Below are 18,128 nucleotides of genomic sequence, written 5' to 3' on the forward strand. Positions count from 1 at the left end.
CTTTAGGAGTTGTGTTCAGAGTTCTGCTAATACTTGGAAATGACAAAATGCTTATATCTGACCAGGTTCCTTTCCTCATCTTATGGGCGGATGCACAAGGCTGGAGAAATGAGAAGTTCATTACAATTGCATTCAATTTCTCTGTGCTCTCCTACAGAAAACTATACGGGATAAAGGTCTAATTGATCATGGTTTTACTGTTTGTATATGAAATGCAAACCCATTGATCTCTCCTTTAAAAGGACATCTATTCCCACCTGACAAAGCTGTTTTCTGGACCTGCTTGTGAACCAGTCGTTCTCTTATGAAAGGCCAGAAGTCAGCCTTTGTGAAAAGAACTCAGTATTAGTGACATCCCACTGCAGCCTAAACCTTTCCCACTCTCTGTACAGTTTAACCAAGGAAATACAGTACAAGTGTGTGAGTGCAACACTAAATCTGGTGCAGGATTAGCTGGGATAAACCAGCAATGTTTCTAAGATTGCCTGGGGGTGACTGGGCTGTCTCTCAGCTCAGGGAGCAGCACAGGTGTGCCAGCTGCAAGGGGCAAAAGTTTTCCAATGTAATCAGCTGCAGCTTGTCAGACCAGCTTCAGAGAGAGACAAGCTATGGAGGCTGGGCTGTCATCACGTCCCAGGATAGCTGTGAAGTCACCGGAATGGATCAGTAGAGCAGAAGGCTTCTGCTTGAAGGGGCTGCTTCACCTTTTGTGGCAATGGATCTGTATGTGCTCAGCAACTGGCCACACACATCCTTGAGCACCACTTACCTCTACAGCACCAACACTGGAACAAATTGCCTCTTCCCAAGTATCTCAAGCAATTGTTCCATCTTCAGGACAGTTATTTAGTTCAGGGTCTAGAATCTGGTGAAACTCAATCTAAAACCTTAAGCTATTGCTGCTGTTTTCCTTTAGCAGAAACACAATGGCTTTGCAGTGTGACAAGTTTATTACAGGCTGTTTCGATGGTCTCCAGTATCAGCTGAAATAAAGGTGAAGTGCTGGCACTGCTGATCCTCCTGCTCACATGAAAACCCAGCAATGCACTATTTGCCTCACCAGAGCAGGGCATTGCTTCAGCTCACTCAGAGAGCCATTAGCTGGCACCTCAAGGACACTGAGGCTCCGTCTCCCAAGGGGGTCCAGGACACTGCAGTTACAGGAGTTCTGCCTGGAATTGCAGAACTTCCTGCTTCTGCCTGGCTCCTTTACCAATAATCAGCCTCAACAACTTTACACACACTGTGAACAAACTGCTTCCTTACTGCCTTACAAAACAACGGAGGAAGTATCAGTTTTACGCCTTAGCAAGTGCTGTACATCATGCACAAGACCACTGCCCCTTTCTCACAGTACCATAAACATGGACCAATATAAGCCAAAATTAGAGATAAGCAATAACTTACTCACCAAGAGCTATCTGAACAATGCTTTTGGACTCTTATTACATTAATCTGTTTTTCTGATCAATTTTGGTTTTATTCTCTAACCATAACACCAGCATTAAACAGAGAAAACGTGGCATTTGAGTTATGGGAACGAGAGTATCTAAATTCAGTCCAGAAATTTGCAAATCAATAAAAATTACAGCTATTAGAACCACAATTTAGCATGACAAATATCAAAACTCGTGTTTTTTTCTTTCCCGCTCTTAGCAGAAGAGGGTCCCAAGCCCAGTTACAAGATGCAGGAAGCAACAAGCAGGAGGCTGAGGTCTGGGAGGCATGTTAAGAGTGGCTCAGACAGCCTGAGAAGCCACAGGTCTGTCTTAGACCTGGACATACCTTTTCAAGTAGGTGGATACATAGGTAGTGGGTGCACCAGAGTGGGGAGCTTCATTTCCCTTTGGCTCATCCCTCCAGGGCTGCCGGGTGTAGGAGCCACTCCGCACCAGGTTCACAGCAGATTCTCTAAAGCAGAAGAGAGCACAGGCTTTGCTTAGAAAAACCTCTGAGTCTGCTTTTGGTTCCTTTACAGTTTCAGAGACACTTCCCTTACACCTGTATGCTTCATTGTTCAGGTGACACAGCTCAGAGAAACACCTGCTCTGGCCTTACCATCAGCTCCTGCTCTTGCCAGCTCACTTCAGAACCACAGATGATGTAATGTTTTGCATAAAGAGGAACAGGATCCCTTTTAGTCAGAAAACTTGAAAATGAAATTCTGATTGTCCATGAAAGTAATTTAACATATAAAATAGTGTAATTCAATATTCTCACTGCTGTCTGTATCAAGGTATAAATGGGCAGATATTGGAACTGCAGGGAAGGTTTTATTCTTCAAGGTATCCAGGCAAGGGCAAAAGCAATTCAGCACAGCAAAGCCTATCATAAAATCAGCAGGCTTGGGAAAGTCCTCTAAGATCGCCGAGTTCAACAATTAACCCGGTACTACCAGGTCCACCATAAAATCATGAAGCAGAAAATAACAAACAAAATATTTACAGTTTCTAAAGCTACTTGACAACTCATCAAGAAATTCCTAGTAGTCCGATTTACCCTGGTTATCTGAAAACAGGGCTCTTTCCTTAATGCTAATGCACACTTAGTGTATCCTGCTCTCTCCTGGTGCTGGACAGGACCTGGAGCTTGTAATGCAGCACCAATCCATTCTCCCATCAGCCTGCAATTATTTCCCACTTCCAGTTGTCAGGCCCAGACTGATACTCCCTCAAGACACCCGTGGGTTCCAGAAAGGAAAACCCAGATATTCTGAAAGGAAAGAATATTGGGAAAAAAATCTGTACTACACAGCATGCCTGGCACCATCTGTTTCTGAAGGCCAGTTGTCCTCAGCCAGTCCCCACTCCACCCAGAAATGGACACTTGTCAGCACCTACAGCGGGATGTGCCACTCGACAGCAGCCTCTGCCAAACCTCCTTGAGCTGATTAACAGACACAAACTGTCTGCTAAACTCTGGATCTCAGAGACTGCCTGAGAGTGAGCAAGAACACAGTGGGGAGGTTCCAGCAAAAGATCAGCAAAGAATCTCAAGCTGTGCTGAAATTTTCTCAGGGTGTCATCTGCCACAGCTCCTGCCCAACAATTACAGTTCACAGCCACTGCTCTGCATGTGCCTGCCCTCCTCTGTTGGGGAAGTAGCTGGAAATGAGGCTGAGGTCAAATTTTACTCCTTCTAGTAAAAAGTGAATCATAGAATGGCCAGGGTTGGAAGGGACCTTGAAACTCATCCTGTCCTACTACATGACCTGGCAAGGACACCTTCCACTTGCCCCATCCAACCTGGCCTTAGACACTTGCAGGCACGGGACAGCCACAGCTTCTCTGGGCAGCCTGTGCCAGGGCCTCAGCACCCTCACAGGGAAGAACTCCTTCCCAGTATCCCGTCTAACTCTGCCCTCTAGCAGGGGAAGACTTCCCCCTTGTCCTGTCACTCTACCACCTTGTCTGAAGTCCCTCTCCAGCTCTCTGGGAGCCCCTTTAGGCACTGGAAGGCCCCTGAGGAAGCTGCCTGTAGAGACCAGCTCCTCAAATATAACTAAAAATCCTGGATATACACACACCATTTAGACCATGGTTCTGTCCAGGGGCATCTATACACACCCACTATAAAAATTTCAGCCCTATAATGAAACAGTTTCTACATGGGAGAGTTCACAAGCTTGAGTGAATCTCAAGTGACAGAGGTGTGAACAAAGGGACTGAAGGTGACTGCTGAGCAAGTGACAAGTACAAGTGCAGGTGGCAGCTACAAAATGAGGCACTTGCATATTAAAAGGAAAAAGGATCCTAAAATCTGGTTGCCTGGATGGAGCCTGTACCTGTGTGAACACGGGGTGGAGGAACCAGTCTGCTGATTCCTGCTCACCTAAATGAAAACCAACATACCAGAACTTTTATAGACAGAGTTTGCTCCTGATGTTGTGAATTCCGGTGTACTTGAGACTGCTGAGAAAATATACAAAGTATGACTACAGAATAATTATATTCCAGAAGTACTATTGACAGGAGGGAAGATGGAGCAATAACTTCAGCCAGTCTCACCTGTTTTCTTTTTCTTCTATATCACTTGTACTGCTCAGTCTTCTGGGGACTATGGTGGCAAGATAACTCTTGTTGTCTCTGTCCTGGTGAAGCAAAAGAGGAACTTCAGCTACGTATCTCTTACCCTACCAGCACGTTCAGGTTCAGTGGCAAATAAATTAATTTTCGAATTTCTTCAACTAAGAAAACATTCTCCTACCAGCTGGTTTAAGGCAACTTACTTGGGGAACACATACCACAGCACTGAAATATCAGTTCTGAAAGGGATTTCTTGATGATCATGGTAGTGAATAAAAGCATGTTCTAACTTAGAGAATAACTTGTCAATCACAGAATCAGAGAATGGTTTGAGTTGGAAGGGATCTTTAGTCCACTAGACCAGAGCTCCATCCAAGGTGGCCTTGAACACCTCTAGGGATGAGGCATCTACCCAGGGGCAGAAAAGTTACAGTGACTGAATACATGGTATAGGATTTACAAAAGCAGCAGGTGGATAGAGGAGGAATCCATATAAACGACAGGGAAGGAGAATCTCCACTGCAGGTATGTGCTGTTTTCAGACAATTTCTGGATTGGACATTTTGTGGTAAACAACATGTCTGGCAGCCCTTGTTCAGTGCCAGCCCAGTCCAAGCTGAGCAGGAATCAGGCCAAAGGGGCACCAAACTCCAGTGCTGGAGAAACAACTGATAGGAGGGAAATATTTTTCAAAAGAAAAAGCAAGTAAGAATTAAAGAGACCACATTTGTCATGGATACAAACCCCAGCAATAACTCAAACAGAAAGGGGTTTACACCTGTGGGTTAAAGTGGATACACTAAAACATCCTTGCTGAAAGCCAAACCTTTTCCTTGTTGTCCAACAGCGCAGATATCCGAGGGCTGGATGAGGAGCGATAGATAGGAGAAGTTTTATCCCTCTGTGCCTCACGAGTGGCAGCAACTTCACTCAGCATGTTGTGGCTGCCAGTTTTCCTCAGGCCCAGCCGCCATGACGAAGGTGACTCATCCTTCTGCTCGTCTGACTTGCTGAGCCAACTGAACTGTGGAGGAGAAACAGGGACATTTGGAAAAAGGAAGAGCACTGCAAGGCACACTCTAAGTTCAGAAAGTGTTTCAAAAAGCCCCAGTTTTTGCTGGGCTAGACTTGTAAGATAGAATTGCTTATTTCCTGCTTCACTTAAATTAGAGGACAGAGCTCAAGGTGAACTCACAGGGATGCAAACTGCTGTAGTGCCTCATCCCCAAGGACAGAGGATGAAAGGAATCTTCTGTCACTGTGCAGGTTTCTGCCTACCCAATGCCCGCCTCCAGCTTTGAGGAAAGAATATAAGGAACAATGACACTTTTATTATCACCCATTTAGGAAAGGGAAATTATTCAGTAAAGGCAGAAAACCAAAAACAAGTACTCAGGTCTTACGGAACTAGCTGCAAATAAACCCCTCACACCAGTGGAGTCCAGGAGAAGCCATTGAGATCACCAAGGAGCTGTAGCCAACAACACTGTAAAGGAAGAGACTGAGGAAACTTGGATTGTTTAGCATGGAAAAGAGAAGGTAAAGACAGGATTTAGTTGCTCTGCTAGTTGGGGGTGGGTTTACAGAGGACATAGACCCAATTTTCTCTACAGTCTACAGTGAAAAGAGGAGAACAGACAACTTTCCACTTGGGAAATCCCAGTTGACATGGAGACATAACTCCTGGCAGGAGCAAAGCTGCACTGGGATAGGGAGTAAGGGAGTAGAGCATCTCTATCCTCAGAGACCTTTTAATACTCAGCTGAGCTCAGGTAACACAATGCCACATGACATGAGCTTAATCCCGCTTTGAACAGGACACTGGACTTCAGCCTTGCAGAAGCCCCTTCCATGGGCGGGTAACTGTAGATCCGCAGAATGGGCCTTTGTGCTTTTTGTTACATGAGGCACTTCTGACCTGCATATTTTAGTCCTTAAATACACAACTGCTTAAAAGTACAACTGCTTAAATGTATGACTTTAGCTACAGTTATCAAGTCTTTCAAAAGGCTGCCCACTGCCATTCAAGAATGCAGCCTAAGCATCACAAGAGATACTTGTACAGGGCTAAGCACCAAGTTGTACAGGAAACAAAGCAAACACATTATTAGGAACTACTGGAAAAGTACAGAATACAAAATACACAAGCACTGTGGCTCTGTGTTACTGCAGGGTACAATCATACCTTTGGTACCACATACAGCTCAGCTCCAGGGCTCAGCAGCAGTTGACAAGAAGGGAAGAGTTCAGGGAAAGGCAGCAAGAATGAGCAGAGCAAGAGATGTTTTGCACGAGGAGATATACAGTGTATCAGTCTCCAGGCTGAGATATGGCCAAGGTACATGGAACCCTCAGTGGCACACAGAAGGGTGAGTAAAGAACAACTATTTCTTGGTCCTTCTCACAAAGGAACGAGGGACAGTAAACAAACCCAGTGTGTGGCAGGTTAATGGGACAGGGAGCTTTGCAGAGTTTTTAACTAAGCTGAAGGACTCCTTTTACCACTGGACATTAGAGGACATCCCAATCAAAAAGTGACTGCAGAGAGGCAAAGACCAACAGGGGCTACTGAAGACAAAAAGTACACCAGGTCCAGTGAGTCCCTGAAATGCCAATTGCTGGAATGTTGGAGGGAAATCCTGCAAGACTCTGTTCTCTAGTTGCTTCTGATGGTCAGTGGGCAGACAAGGCTTTCGATCAAAGCATTATCATACCACATTCTATCTGACACTATTTAGAATAAATGGAGCTACTGGGGAGCTCTGCCCTCAGACTCAAGAGTTAGTCTGTACTCCATCATTTCTAGCACTGCCAGTCTACTGAGCTACACAGCTCCAACTACATTTTCATGTACTTTTGATGCTTTCCCCAGAGAATGCTCAAAATCACAGCAAAAGCTGCCATCTGTAAATTCTGAACAAAACAGGAACAGCATATACTGGTAACTTCCCTAATAGAGGGAAACACAATCTAAAGCCCAGTCTGTCAAAGAGAATTACAGAAAATCAAACAGGTGAGAGAAGGTAAAGAAGCGGGTCTTAAGTGACTGAGGTCAAATCAATATTTGCTCTGCTCACAGGCCGGCTTCTACACCCTAACACTCTTATTCTGCGTTAAACAGCTCAAAGGGGTGAGACCAAACCTCTGCAGCTGGGAAAAAGTTAACTGATGCGCTCACACTTCCCAGCATCCTTCTACCTCTAAGAGTTCCACTGGTAAGCCAGCCTGAGCTGAACAATGCCCAGAGGAGTTCTGTTTCGTTTGATCTTGGTTACACTCAGTTACATGCAGAAAATAAAAAATTGTGACTAAGCAAGAAACATGTCCCTCTGACAAGCACCGAGTGCTTCAGCCCTGGGCCAGGTGTTTGTGCTGTTTTCTCCATAGTCTGGTGCAAAAAGAAAGCAGCAGCACACGACAGGAGTCCTGTGCTGAGCAGAGTCTCCTGGTGCCATTTAGCTGAGTGAGCTGAGCGCTGGAGGATTCACATAAGATTTTAATGACCACTTCACCTTTCAAAGCTTTTATAACCCAGCTGGCCAGCCACATGCAAACTACCCTCTGCTTGCTGGGCGGTAACATCACACCACTGACTCAACTGGCTTTGGCAAGTCAGAGGCACTTTGGATGATGGTGCCAAACTCACCGCTGGCACACGGGCAGGGATCAGCTCTGGTGACAGATCTGCTGAGAAGACATTGGCACCAACCCCCTCAGAACTGATAGCACACAGAGCGTGTGCTGTAGGCTGGGTTTCTTCACTACAATTTGCTTTGGAGGGTCAGAGACTCAAGTGGAACTGTATTGTCCCTACACTGCTGTTAACACACATCTTTATCAGAATTTCACACTACTGAGCTTTTCTAAATTCAAGTCTTAAAGTCCTCTGAAGATTGATTTCAGAGCATCCATCTCCCAGTAACACCTTCTGCTTCTGAGCACTGCTGGAGTCCCCACTGATTCCAAATTCACTTACTCTTCTGGCAGATGCAGTGAAGGAGTTGGGCTCGGGTGGTGGCATTTGCTCAGTGATGCTGGGCCTGGATTCACGGCTGGAGTGGTTGGCAAAGGGCTCTTCCTTTCTCTCTACAATTTTAAACAAGAAGAGAAACCAAATGTTTCAGTATTGCACTTCTGAGCCCCTTCTTTACACAGAGTGTGGTCTGCACTCCAGGGCTGTGTGACCTCAGTCTCCTTGGATCACAGAGACGTCAGTGCCTTCTGCACTGTCAGATGTCAGGGCTTTCTGCAAGGAGCCTCCCACTTCCTAAAGAATAGGATGGATACAACTGGCAGGCAAAGCTTTTGTACTTGATCCTCACAGACAAGCAAAATCTTTGCAGAAAGCACCATAAAGAGGACACACAGGTCTTTTGGTTTTCATAATTTTGTTTCCTCTCTGGGAATTTCTTCCCTGGTAAATCTTGGGATAAAAAGGGGCACACGCTGTTTCTGCTGTGGCAAAAGTGTGGTACAGCCCAGAGCCCTGAGTGCTCAGTGCTGGGTTTCACTGCACAGTTCTCTGCACTTGCTTGTGCTGCTGGGCAGATTTTCTGGTCTTCCGCAGCAAAATCCATTTTTCTACAGGAAGCCAGGACTGCTGCCCAACAAAAGCCCTTACTTGGGCTCCAAGCAAGCCAAGTAACCCTTGTCCAAGCTCACAGGTGGCTCACTGCTTGTTAGGTAAGTGTAGCTGTCCAGTACCACGTTTATCTTTTGTATCTATGCACATGCTTGACAGAAGAACATCCACCAGACATTACCAGGGGGGGAGTAAGCAGAAAGCGTGACTCAGGCAATAAATAGGTTCATTTGACAGGAGAGCACAGGCTGGAGACAGACTACTCACCATAAACCCAGGCACATGGAACCTGCCTGAAAGATGATGTACCTACATCCACCAATCAAAGCTTTCCTTATAGCTCTGAGTGCTCACACATTCATGGCTTGGAAAAAAATAAAGGAATTTTTAGCATAAGCACCCAAACAGTCCCAGCAAATAATGTACTTGGACTAGTATGTGCAGGGAATAAAAATTTGCTGTTACACATTTGGAGTCATTTGGAACGGAGCATCTGGGAGGATGGCACCTTGGAGCGTGAAGATCAATCTTTCTGTAACAAATATTCTCAGTACTGGAAAAATAAGGATCCAAAGGACACGGAAAAAAGAGAAACATTTTAAAATAACAGGAAGTTAGCAGGACTGACAGAGCCTGAACTAGAGACAAAGAGAGAACTGTGGAATTTCCTGAGTTGAAAGGGACACGCAGGGATCATCCAGTCCAACCCCTGGCCCTGCACAGACACCCCAACAATCCCACCCTGTGCATCCCTGAGAGTGTTGTCCAAAGATTCCCGGAGCTCTGGCAGCCTCAGGGCTGTGACCATTCTCTGGGGAGCCTGGGCAGTGCCCAGCACCCTCTGGGGGCACCACCTTTTCCTGATATCCAGCCTAAGTCTCTCCTGGTACAGCTCCAGCTGTTCCCTTGGGTCTGCATAAGAATGGATTCTCAGCCACTTTTCCCTCTCTGGGAAGCAGCAGATTTCAGTTCTGGAGCTGAACCCTCGGGTGCACTTTCACCCACCCCTGGAGAAGGGGCAATAGATCCCACACTCCTCCTTGCAGGCCTGGCCTGCCATACTTGGAATCCAAGTCCATGGAAGTGCCCATGGACAAGGAAGGACGAGCTGCCATTTGCTGACAGCTGCTCATTCCTGTAACTGAGGCCTGTAAAACACAGGGCACTGAAGGAAGGGAGGGTGACAGCAGCTCTCTAGGCTGGGCTGGATGGGCACTGGGAGCCTGTTCTGGAAGTTTATAGCACACAGGTCAGCTTTTAAGGTCAAGCCTAATTAGAGGGGCACAGGCTAAAGTGCTAATGACAGATTGGGAGGGACCAACTATGAACAATGTGACTGGGAGCAGTTGACCGCAGAAGACAGACAGGTGGAGGGACTCTGCTGGCAGCGTTGGCTTTGGGCAGGGTCCCACATTTTATTCGACCAGAATTTCAGCAATAAACATTATGAATTCCAGACAAGAGAAACTGGGCAGGATTAGTTCAGTCTCCTCAAAACAAATTTGGTAAGAGTAAAAATTTAGGTTTCTAATTCCTTTTTTGTAAGGGTTTTTGGATAAGCGTTTTTGTTGGGATGGTTTTTAAACAAAACAACAGTAAAAGCTTCCATGGTTCCCAGCACAGATAATCACCACAGAATTTTATACTGTTTTTTCTCTTGTTTACATGAGGTCAATGCCAAATTAATTGTCTTCAAAATGAATAAAGTGACATTAATGCCATTAGCTTCTTTTGTCTGAAGAACACAAATTTCTTACAGATTATAAGAAACATACTACTCTGAAGCCTCCCAACAATTTCACTGCATCCCTCATCCAATTTCCTCCTCCCACAGTCTCTGCAAATTCAATAAATTAATCGCAACCTGAGACTCTTCAAAACACACCTCAAAATAAACTTGTGTGTTACACTGCCAGCTTCTGCATGTCCTGCTTTATGCTCAGCTACCAAAGGGACTGGAATTTTTAGGTTTAAAAAGATCACTCAAATTTTTTTTTTTTCATCTGGACTTTGAACACTTTAGAACAACAGCCATAATCCATGTGCCCAGCACTGCTCAGAATGATAAAGGTATGGGAATATTACAGAAAATGAAGAGGAGTAAGGGAAAAAAAATTATGTTCTCATACCCATGCCTCCTGTGCAATCCCAGCACGTAAAATGTTGACCAGATAAACAGAGAACCACAGAATCCCAGATTGGTTTGAACTGCAAGGAACCTTAAGGCCCATCTCATTCCACCCCCTGCCATGCACAGGGACACCTTCCACTATCCCAGGTTGCTCCAAGCCCCATCCAACCTGGCCTTGGGCACTTCCAGGGATAGGACAGCCACAGCTTCTCTGGGCAACTGTGCCAGGGGCCCCCCACTCTCACAGGGAGAAATTTTTACCTAATATACTATCTAAACCTACTCTCTGCAACTTCGAAGCCATTTCCCTTTGTCCAGTCACTCCAGGCCCTTGTAAACAGCCTCTCTTCATCTTCCTTGCAGGCTCCCTTCAGGTCCTGGGAAGTCACAATGAGGTCACCCCAAAGCTTCTCTTCTCCAGGCTGAGCAATCCCAACTGTCCCAGCCTTTCCTCCCAGATGAGCTGCTCTATCCCTCTGATCATCCTGGTGCCTCCTCTGCACCCACTCCAGCAGCTCAACGCCCTTCCTGTGCTGGAACCCCAGGGCTGGAGGCAGCTCTGCAGGTGGAGGTCTCACCTGAGTGGGGCACAGGGTCAGAATCCCCCCTGTCCTGCTGCCCACGCTGGAGGATCAGTCCAGTAATACCACTGTCTGTCTTTGAAATCAGTAATACTGTGACGATTATTATTTTCATTACCAAAATGAAAAATCCTACTTCTCTTTGGAGTCCTCCTATAATGTGGGCTGATGCTGTTACCTTACAGAATCTTGCTCTAAAAAGAGTACCAAAGATGTCACCCACCAGTGACATATGCAGCGAGCAAAAGCTGTGTCTCCATCCAGCTGGGCAAGTCCGGACTCCTTTTACCACAGATTTCAGAAGTTTACAAGGTGGGGTTTCAGTTCTGATGGAAATTTCTCAAAGGACAAATAATCTTTCCAGGAAAGGAGAGTACAGGTAACAAAGCCTGAAGCTGAATCATTACCTGAATGCTTCTTGTCTCCCATTTCTATTAGCTTCAGTGGTTTGACATAAACTCCTACAATGTGCTTTGCTCAGTGAATTAATGCAATAAAAAGACCTGTTCTGGCTTTACACAAAATTTAATGCTGAGTGCTGCAGACCTTTCCTTGCTGAAGGATCTTAGGTTGTTCCCAACTCAGTTAAACCCCACATACTTCCAGGTCTTATAGATGTGCAAACATTTGAGTTGTTTTGGTCAAACTACCGCCATGTTTACAAGGATTACAAGCATCAGCACTCGGCTAGATAGGTATAATTTATAATTATTTAAATATGTATATAATCAGGGTAAACCCCTGATTCATGGAGAAAATATATATGACCTGTACTGCGTGTCTCTTTCTACCACAGACTAGTACACTAGACTTGCTTGATTAAAAGCCCCAAGATCATTTTCCTGTGTTACTGCCATGCCCAGCTGGTGCAGCAGTAGCTCTGCAGAGCCCAGCCAGGACTTTCCACCCCTCTCACCCTGCCCCAACAGCATTAACAGATATAATCCTAACACAGGTGACAATTTCACTGGCACAAAAGCACAAGAAAACTTTAAACTACATGCTCAGGAGCTATTTCTTAGTATATTGGATATAGACCAAGTAAGTTGATGTTAAAAGCAGTTTAACCGTTAAACACATCATAGTCCAAGATCCATCTGTGTTTGCGGAATATTAAGTACAAATAAGTCTTGGCTTACTGTAAAATTAAGTATCTGTATTTAAACTTTCTGTGTTACATATTAAATACTTTTAAAACTAATTAAGGAAGCCACAGAAATTATAGAAAAGGAATGAGAGTAAGATGCCAGCGATATACTACAATGTAAATGCTCCTGTGATTCTGTGTACTTAATCCTTATTTTCCACTATCTTATGCAATCATTATTCATCACAGCCTGGAAAACAGAAGTTCCTCACCTCTATAATCACCCAGAACAGCTTCAGCCCTTCATTTCAGACTGATCTGAACACAACAGGCTATTGCCTTCCTACACCTTCACCTGCTTCCTTTCAAGAAGAAGGATTCTTCTTGAACTGGGCCAACAAGAAAAAAACCCTGTTTAAGAACAAGGTTTATGGACCGTGTGTTATCTTCAATACATGTGAGATGGAAGTAGGAATTAAAATAGGATCTGAAGGGGTTTTTTTTAATAATTATGCTGACCTGGGAGTCAGCATTTGAATCAGCTTTTTTACCTGATTCAGTAGCACCACATTTCTCCAAATTCTGTACATATACGCTGGAAGTAAAACTTTCAGCATGTCCATAACAACTAATTATGTAATTAGTAACAATAACAAGAACAACATTAATAATGATAATAGTTAGGCTAGTTATTAAATCCAAGGCTGAACTAAGTCTTACCTGACTCCTTTTCAGCGTCCGATTCTGAAACTTCATCTTCAGCTTCTTCCTCTTCAGAACTAGAACTGCTCGAGTCTTTGTTCTCTTCCTCAGTTTCCATGGACTTCAACGTGTCTTCCTCATAAAGAATCTTCTCTTTGCTGCAAAATAGGAAAGTTTTAGGACTAGGCAAGCAAGTTATCTGAGTTGTACTTCTCAGGAGCACACAGACATGATTTACTGCGTACAGAACAAGAGACGGATAAAATCCATCTACAGACTGAACACTCCAGCAACTCCATAATTGCCAATTTGCCATGGATTCCACTGCCAGTCTCACATTTTCTAATTCTGCAAGCATTTTTCCATCCACAAAAATGTGATCTCTCCTTTTCTAGTGCCACACAACACAGTAGTTGGGCTGTAGGGCTCTGTGCAACTAAAAGGTGCAATTCCCAGCCCAAAGATCTGATCAATCCTCAGCCAGAGCAGAAGCTGGAGAACCAAACATCAGCCCAAGCCCCTGTTCCACCACTCACTGGGTATGTTAAGACACAACTAGAACTGTATTTGAGAGTGCTCAGATAAAAAAAAAAATGCATGAAATGAACAGCAGCAAATTGTTTTTGACCCAGCTGAGGCCAGCTGGCTGTGGGATATGAAGCTGCTCTCCCATTACTTTCTGGGCAGTTTCTTTTCAACTAAGAGGGAGAGACTTACTTGGTGAAGAGTCTGTTTTGAGGCTTCCCATTCATGTCAGCTTCAATCAGCTTATTTCTTGTCTCCTTCTCACTTCGCAGCTATTAAAAAGTCCAGGAAGATGGGAGAGAGAGAATGAGGACAGACATTAACCAGCCCCGTCAGCATAACCCAGTCAGCACCACAGCACAAGGTCAGCCCAGCCTCGTTAGACAAAACCACTGCAGATTTGTGGAAGAAGCCACTTGAACAGCAGCACATCTGCAGTGGCACTGGGAGCCTTGGACTGAAGCTCCACCAGCAGCCAGCATGTCCTTGGAATGCAGCTGCCAATTAATAAAACCTTTGAAGGCACCTGCAGCTGCCTCTGCCGAGACCAAGGATGAACACTGGCTGCTGCCCAGAGAAGCTGTGGCTTCCCCTTCCCTGAAGTGTCCAAGGCTGGGTTGGACGGGGCTTTGAGCAACCTGGGATAGGGGGAGGTGTCCTTGCCCATGGCAGGAGGTGGGACTGAATGAGCTTTAAGGTCGCTTCCAGCCCAAACCATTCTGGGATTCTGCTGGAGGTCTGTCCACATGTGTGTGTGTGTTCAGGAAATCAGGCCAGATTCAAGTGAAAATTTGCTGCCTTTGTGGCTATTATTTACTTGCTGTCAGAGGAAAGCATTCAAGTCTGCCCTGTATAGGCAACTCCTGTGAGGATGGGTCACTTCTTAAATCTCTCAAACGCACAAAGTCATCGCATGAGAATACCTGGCATAGAAACTGAAAGATTTTGTCTAGAGAGCAGTAATATTAATTTTATCACCATCAGTGGACAAAACAGTACCCAAAAATTGTTTTAGTACCTTCGAGAAGTACAGAAACATCTGAGGCAGAAGTAGGGATGGCAGTTAGGGGCTCAGTGTAAGACTGACACTGTTGTGTCATGGCTCACCAGGTTATTCTTTTTCTTTTGACAGCAGCTGACACCAGGCAAAGGAAGTAAAAGCACTGTAAATTTTGAATCACAGAATCCCAGAACTATTTGGGTTGGAAGGGACCTTAAAGCTCACTCAGTCCCAGCCCCTGCCATGGGCAGGGACACCTTCCACTTCTCCAGGTTGCTCCAAGTCCTGTCCAACCTGGCCTTGGACACTTCCAGCCATGGGGTAGCCACAGCTTCTCTGCGCATCCTGTGAAGTGGGAAAAGCTTCATGAATACCAGTGAAGAGCAAAAATCTGGGGTAGAACATTGTTAAACTGACCAAACTGCTGGAGCACAGCAAAGGGAAGTGCAGGAAACAGCCTGCTCCATTCACAGATAATTCAGTAACTGGGGAAAAAATCCAAACCCAAACCAAATTAATTGCTTCCAGCAAACAAAAATCCTCCCTGCTTTCCAATGATGGCAGCAAATCTTTTAGCAAGGGTGGCACAGTGTTCTGCTTTAGCCTGAAAAAAGTATCTGATCTGAAAGCCATTTTGGAAGAGAAATAACATTGTGGAACTGCCTGTTTTATCCTTAACAAATATAAGTTTTCTATTTTAAAGTGATAAAAATGGCACATGATAAACACATGATAAACTGGCTCTTCCACTAGAAAATAATGTCCACTACAAAAAAGTGTGATAAAATCTGGTTTCTTCTGCCCAGTTCTACACTCACTAAATAAATGGAGAAGGCCTTTATATAGGGCTTCTTTATAGAGAACAGTGGGGTTGTAGCCCCTGAAAAGCAGCCCTAAAAATGGGTGAGAAGTCACCCAAAAAATGCTTTTCCTTTTCTTTTAAGAAGTGCAGTTATCTGCAAAATCCTGGGTAGTGAGAGAAGGGAATCCAAAATACAACCCTGATAGTATTTATCAACACCTCATTTAGGGAGAAGCTAATTAATTTTTAAGAAGTTCCTGTGAATACTGAGGCTGCTATCTGAGGATGGCAGCAGCTGTGTTGTGATCAGAGCTGGAGTTCTAACCACCCACATTGTCAGTTCCTGAAAATCCTTTCCTGGGGTATATCAGCAGTGTTCCCATTCTATCTGTTTCTGAACCCAATGTTTTAAGTGATACTTTCAGATTTTTAATTCTTTTTGAAAGAAGGTTAGCTTGTTTCTCAGAAGCACCCAAATGAGATAACTGAGTAGACCAGGTGAAATAGGAAAAAAATCAATCCAAACCCAACTTTCTGGCTTGACAACTGCCCTGACTTTGAACAAGATATAATTTGCTTTCCTTTTTTTACGTCGATTTTTGGCTTATAATCCCTTCCAGTATCTCCACTGCACTATGAAATGGCAATTTAACATGGTTTTGAACCACCTATTTTTTCAGTCCATAATTCCCTAAAGTGTATAATTTCTTCTTCCTCTATCCAAAGTCTCCCCTCTGTAAGAAAGACAGACATGGTAACAGATCTCTTTCTCAAGGCTGACAGTGTATTTCCCTGGATGCAAACACAAAGCCGACTTGGGTAATCACTCATTAGGAACAGAGCAGTTTGATGCTAGAGAGCCTGCCAGCAAACAGAGCAACTGCAGAATAGTAATAATTACAAAGATCAACACAAATTCCTTACCAGTTCCCATAATTCCGCATGCCATCACACTACTGACCTCTTGCTGCAGTCATCCAGTTATCTAGATTTCTAGCTATTAAAAATATTGCTGTGATTAAAGATCGTAAATGAGTATCTAAAGAAAATAGCTGGGCCTCAGCTTCCTGCATCTGTTGGCACCGTATGTCTTGGAGAACACCCGTGTGTGAAAAGGTAATTGGAGAGGTGGAAAACAATCTCCAGAAACTCACCACAGTCTGTTTCTTCTGCAGCATTTCTAAATGCTCCACAAGTCCCTCATCAGCAACGTCAAAGGGCGTCTGGCCCTGGTGCAATGAGAGAACACAAGAGAACATCTGAGATGGCACAGTGGTAATATCCCACAAAGTCCAATTTACCAGCACACATGCTCCACATCCTCCCTCCCCAAATGGTGAATGACACTCCAGAGCAAGGAAACACATGTGACAGTGATCATGGAATCACAGAATCATTTTGGCTGGAAAAGACCTCTAAGATCATGTTTATGTTCAGTAAACAACTTTTACCAGGGCAGTGCAGTCCCTGGTTGCTGCTGCTCAAATCCAACAGCCAGGACTATGCTTGAGTTTCCAAGTTTCTAAAAAGGACACTCTTGTAACTAGAGGGAATGTGATCAACCTCTCCTTATGTTGGATATCAGGGAAAGGCTCTTCCCCCAGAGTGTGCTGGCCACTGACAACACTCTCCAGGGAATGATCACAGCCCCAAGGCTGCCAGGGCTCCAGGAGTGTTTGGACAATGCTCTCAGGGATGCAAAGGCTGGCACTGTTGGGGTGTCTGTGCAGGGCCAGGGGTGGGACTGGATGGTCCTTGTGGATCCCTTCCAGCTCAGGAGATTCCTGATTCTGTGTTACTTTATCATCATGCACTTAAACATTCTGAAAGGCTGCCAGCAAGCCAAAAAATTTGGGACCCATTTCCACGTCCATGGACATTTATAAACTAAAACAAACCAGGAAAATACTCTAGGGCACAAACCAAGAAATTGGTTACATTTTCACCATAACTAAAGCTCTAAAAGCCATTTCATTAAAAACCTGAAACCCGATGGCTACAGGTCAAAAAATAAAAGGTAGCCTTTTCCATCTGACCCAACAAGGAGACAGTTCTGGATTGGAAGGAGCAGATAATGCAACAAATACAACTGTGGCTGTTTCTTTTCAAGTATGGCATGATACAAGACCCCATAGACATCCTGAACGCTTTGGAAAAGCATCTGATGGCATTTAAACAGAAAAGACTGACCATATTTTGGGTGCCAAAGAGCTCACCAGGCTGAAAGGGCTCCTTGTGGGGCATTTGTGTTCCACCAGTTTCCAGCACAGCTAGATGCACTGGAACACACACAGGGCCCTCCCTTATCACATCCTCCTGCCTGCCTCATCCCCTGGTGCTCCTCCAAGCACATCCAACCTTCTCTCCACCCCCAGAGGCTACCACAGCACACCTGACCCTGGTCCAGTGGGAAACAGCTCACTGACCAGTGTGAACATCCCAGCAGGATGCCTTATACCTTAATATTGGTATATTATTTTGCACTCCAAGACTGTTTTCTTTGCTGCCGTTTGATTTCTCAAGGTTACAGCAACTCAGGACGGCACAGATCAGCCCCTATCCCTTCTTAGAAGGTCAGTCTTAAAAGTTTAATCAGGTCATATTTCCCATAGTATCTGAAATCTTTTCTGCCTTCTGCAAGTCAAGATTCTTCATTTACTGATGTATTTAAATTATCCAGTACACAGGCAAAG

The 18,128-nt window shown here is 44.8% G+C and overlaps 1 protein-coding gene across 3 annotated transcripts in view; it reads right to left on the reverse strand.

Moving 5' to 3' along the window:
• PPP1R12B (protein phosphatase 1 regulatory subunit 12B) overlaps positions 1 to 18,128 on the reverse strand; it is a 131,663-nt gene that overhangs the window by 68,659 nt on the left and 44,876 nt on the right. For all 3 annotated transcript variants that reach the window (XM_066204079.1, XM_066204080.1, XM_066204081.1), the window contains exons 6-12: positions 16,590 to 16,664; positions 13,826 to 13,905; positions 13,127 to 13,266; positions 8,002 to 8,111; positions 4,852 to 5,049; positions 4,008 to 4,090; positions 1,786 to 1,911 (exon numbers count right to left, since the gene is read on the reverse strand). In XM_066204079.1, coding sequence (XP_066060176.1) covers positions 1,786 to 1,911; positions 4,008 to 4,090; positions 4,852 to 5,049; positions 8,002 to 8,111; positions 13,127 to 13,266; positions 13,826 to 13,905; positions 16,590 to 16,664 — 812 coding nt within the window. The remainder of the gene's footprint in view (positions 1 to 1,785; positions 1,912 to 4,007; positions 4,091 to 4,851; positions 5,050 to 8,001; positions 8,112 to 13,126; positions 13,267 to 13,825; positions 13,906 to 16,589; positions 16,665 to 18,128) is intronic.

The sequence above is a fragment of the Chamaea fasciata genome, unplaced genomic scaffold, assembly GCF_029207755.1.
Source record: "Chamaea fasciata isolate MVZ Bird 193981 ecotype frontalis unplaced genomic scaffold, bChaFas1.0.hap1 SCAF_25, whole genome shotgun sequence".
Taxonomy (NCBI): Eukaryota; Metazoa; Chordata; class Aves; order Passeriformes; family Sylviidae; genus Chamaea; species Chamaea fasciata.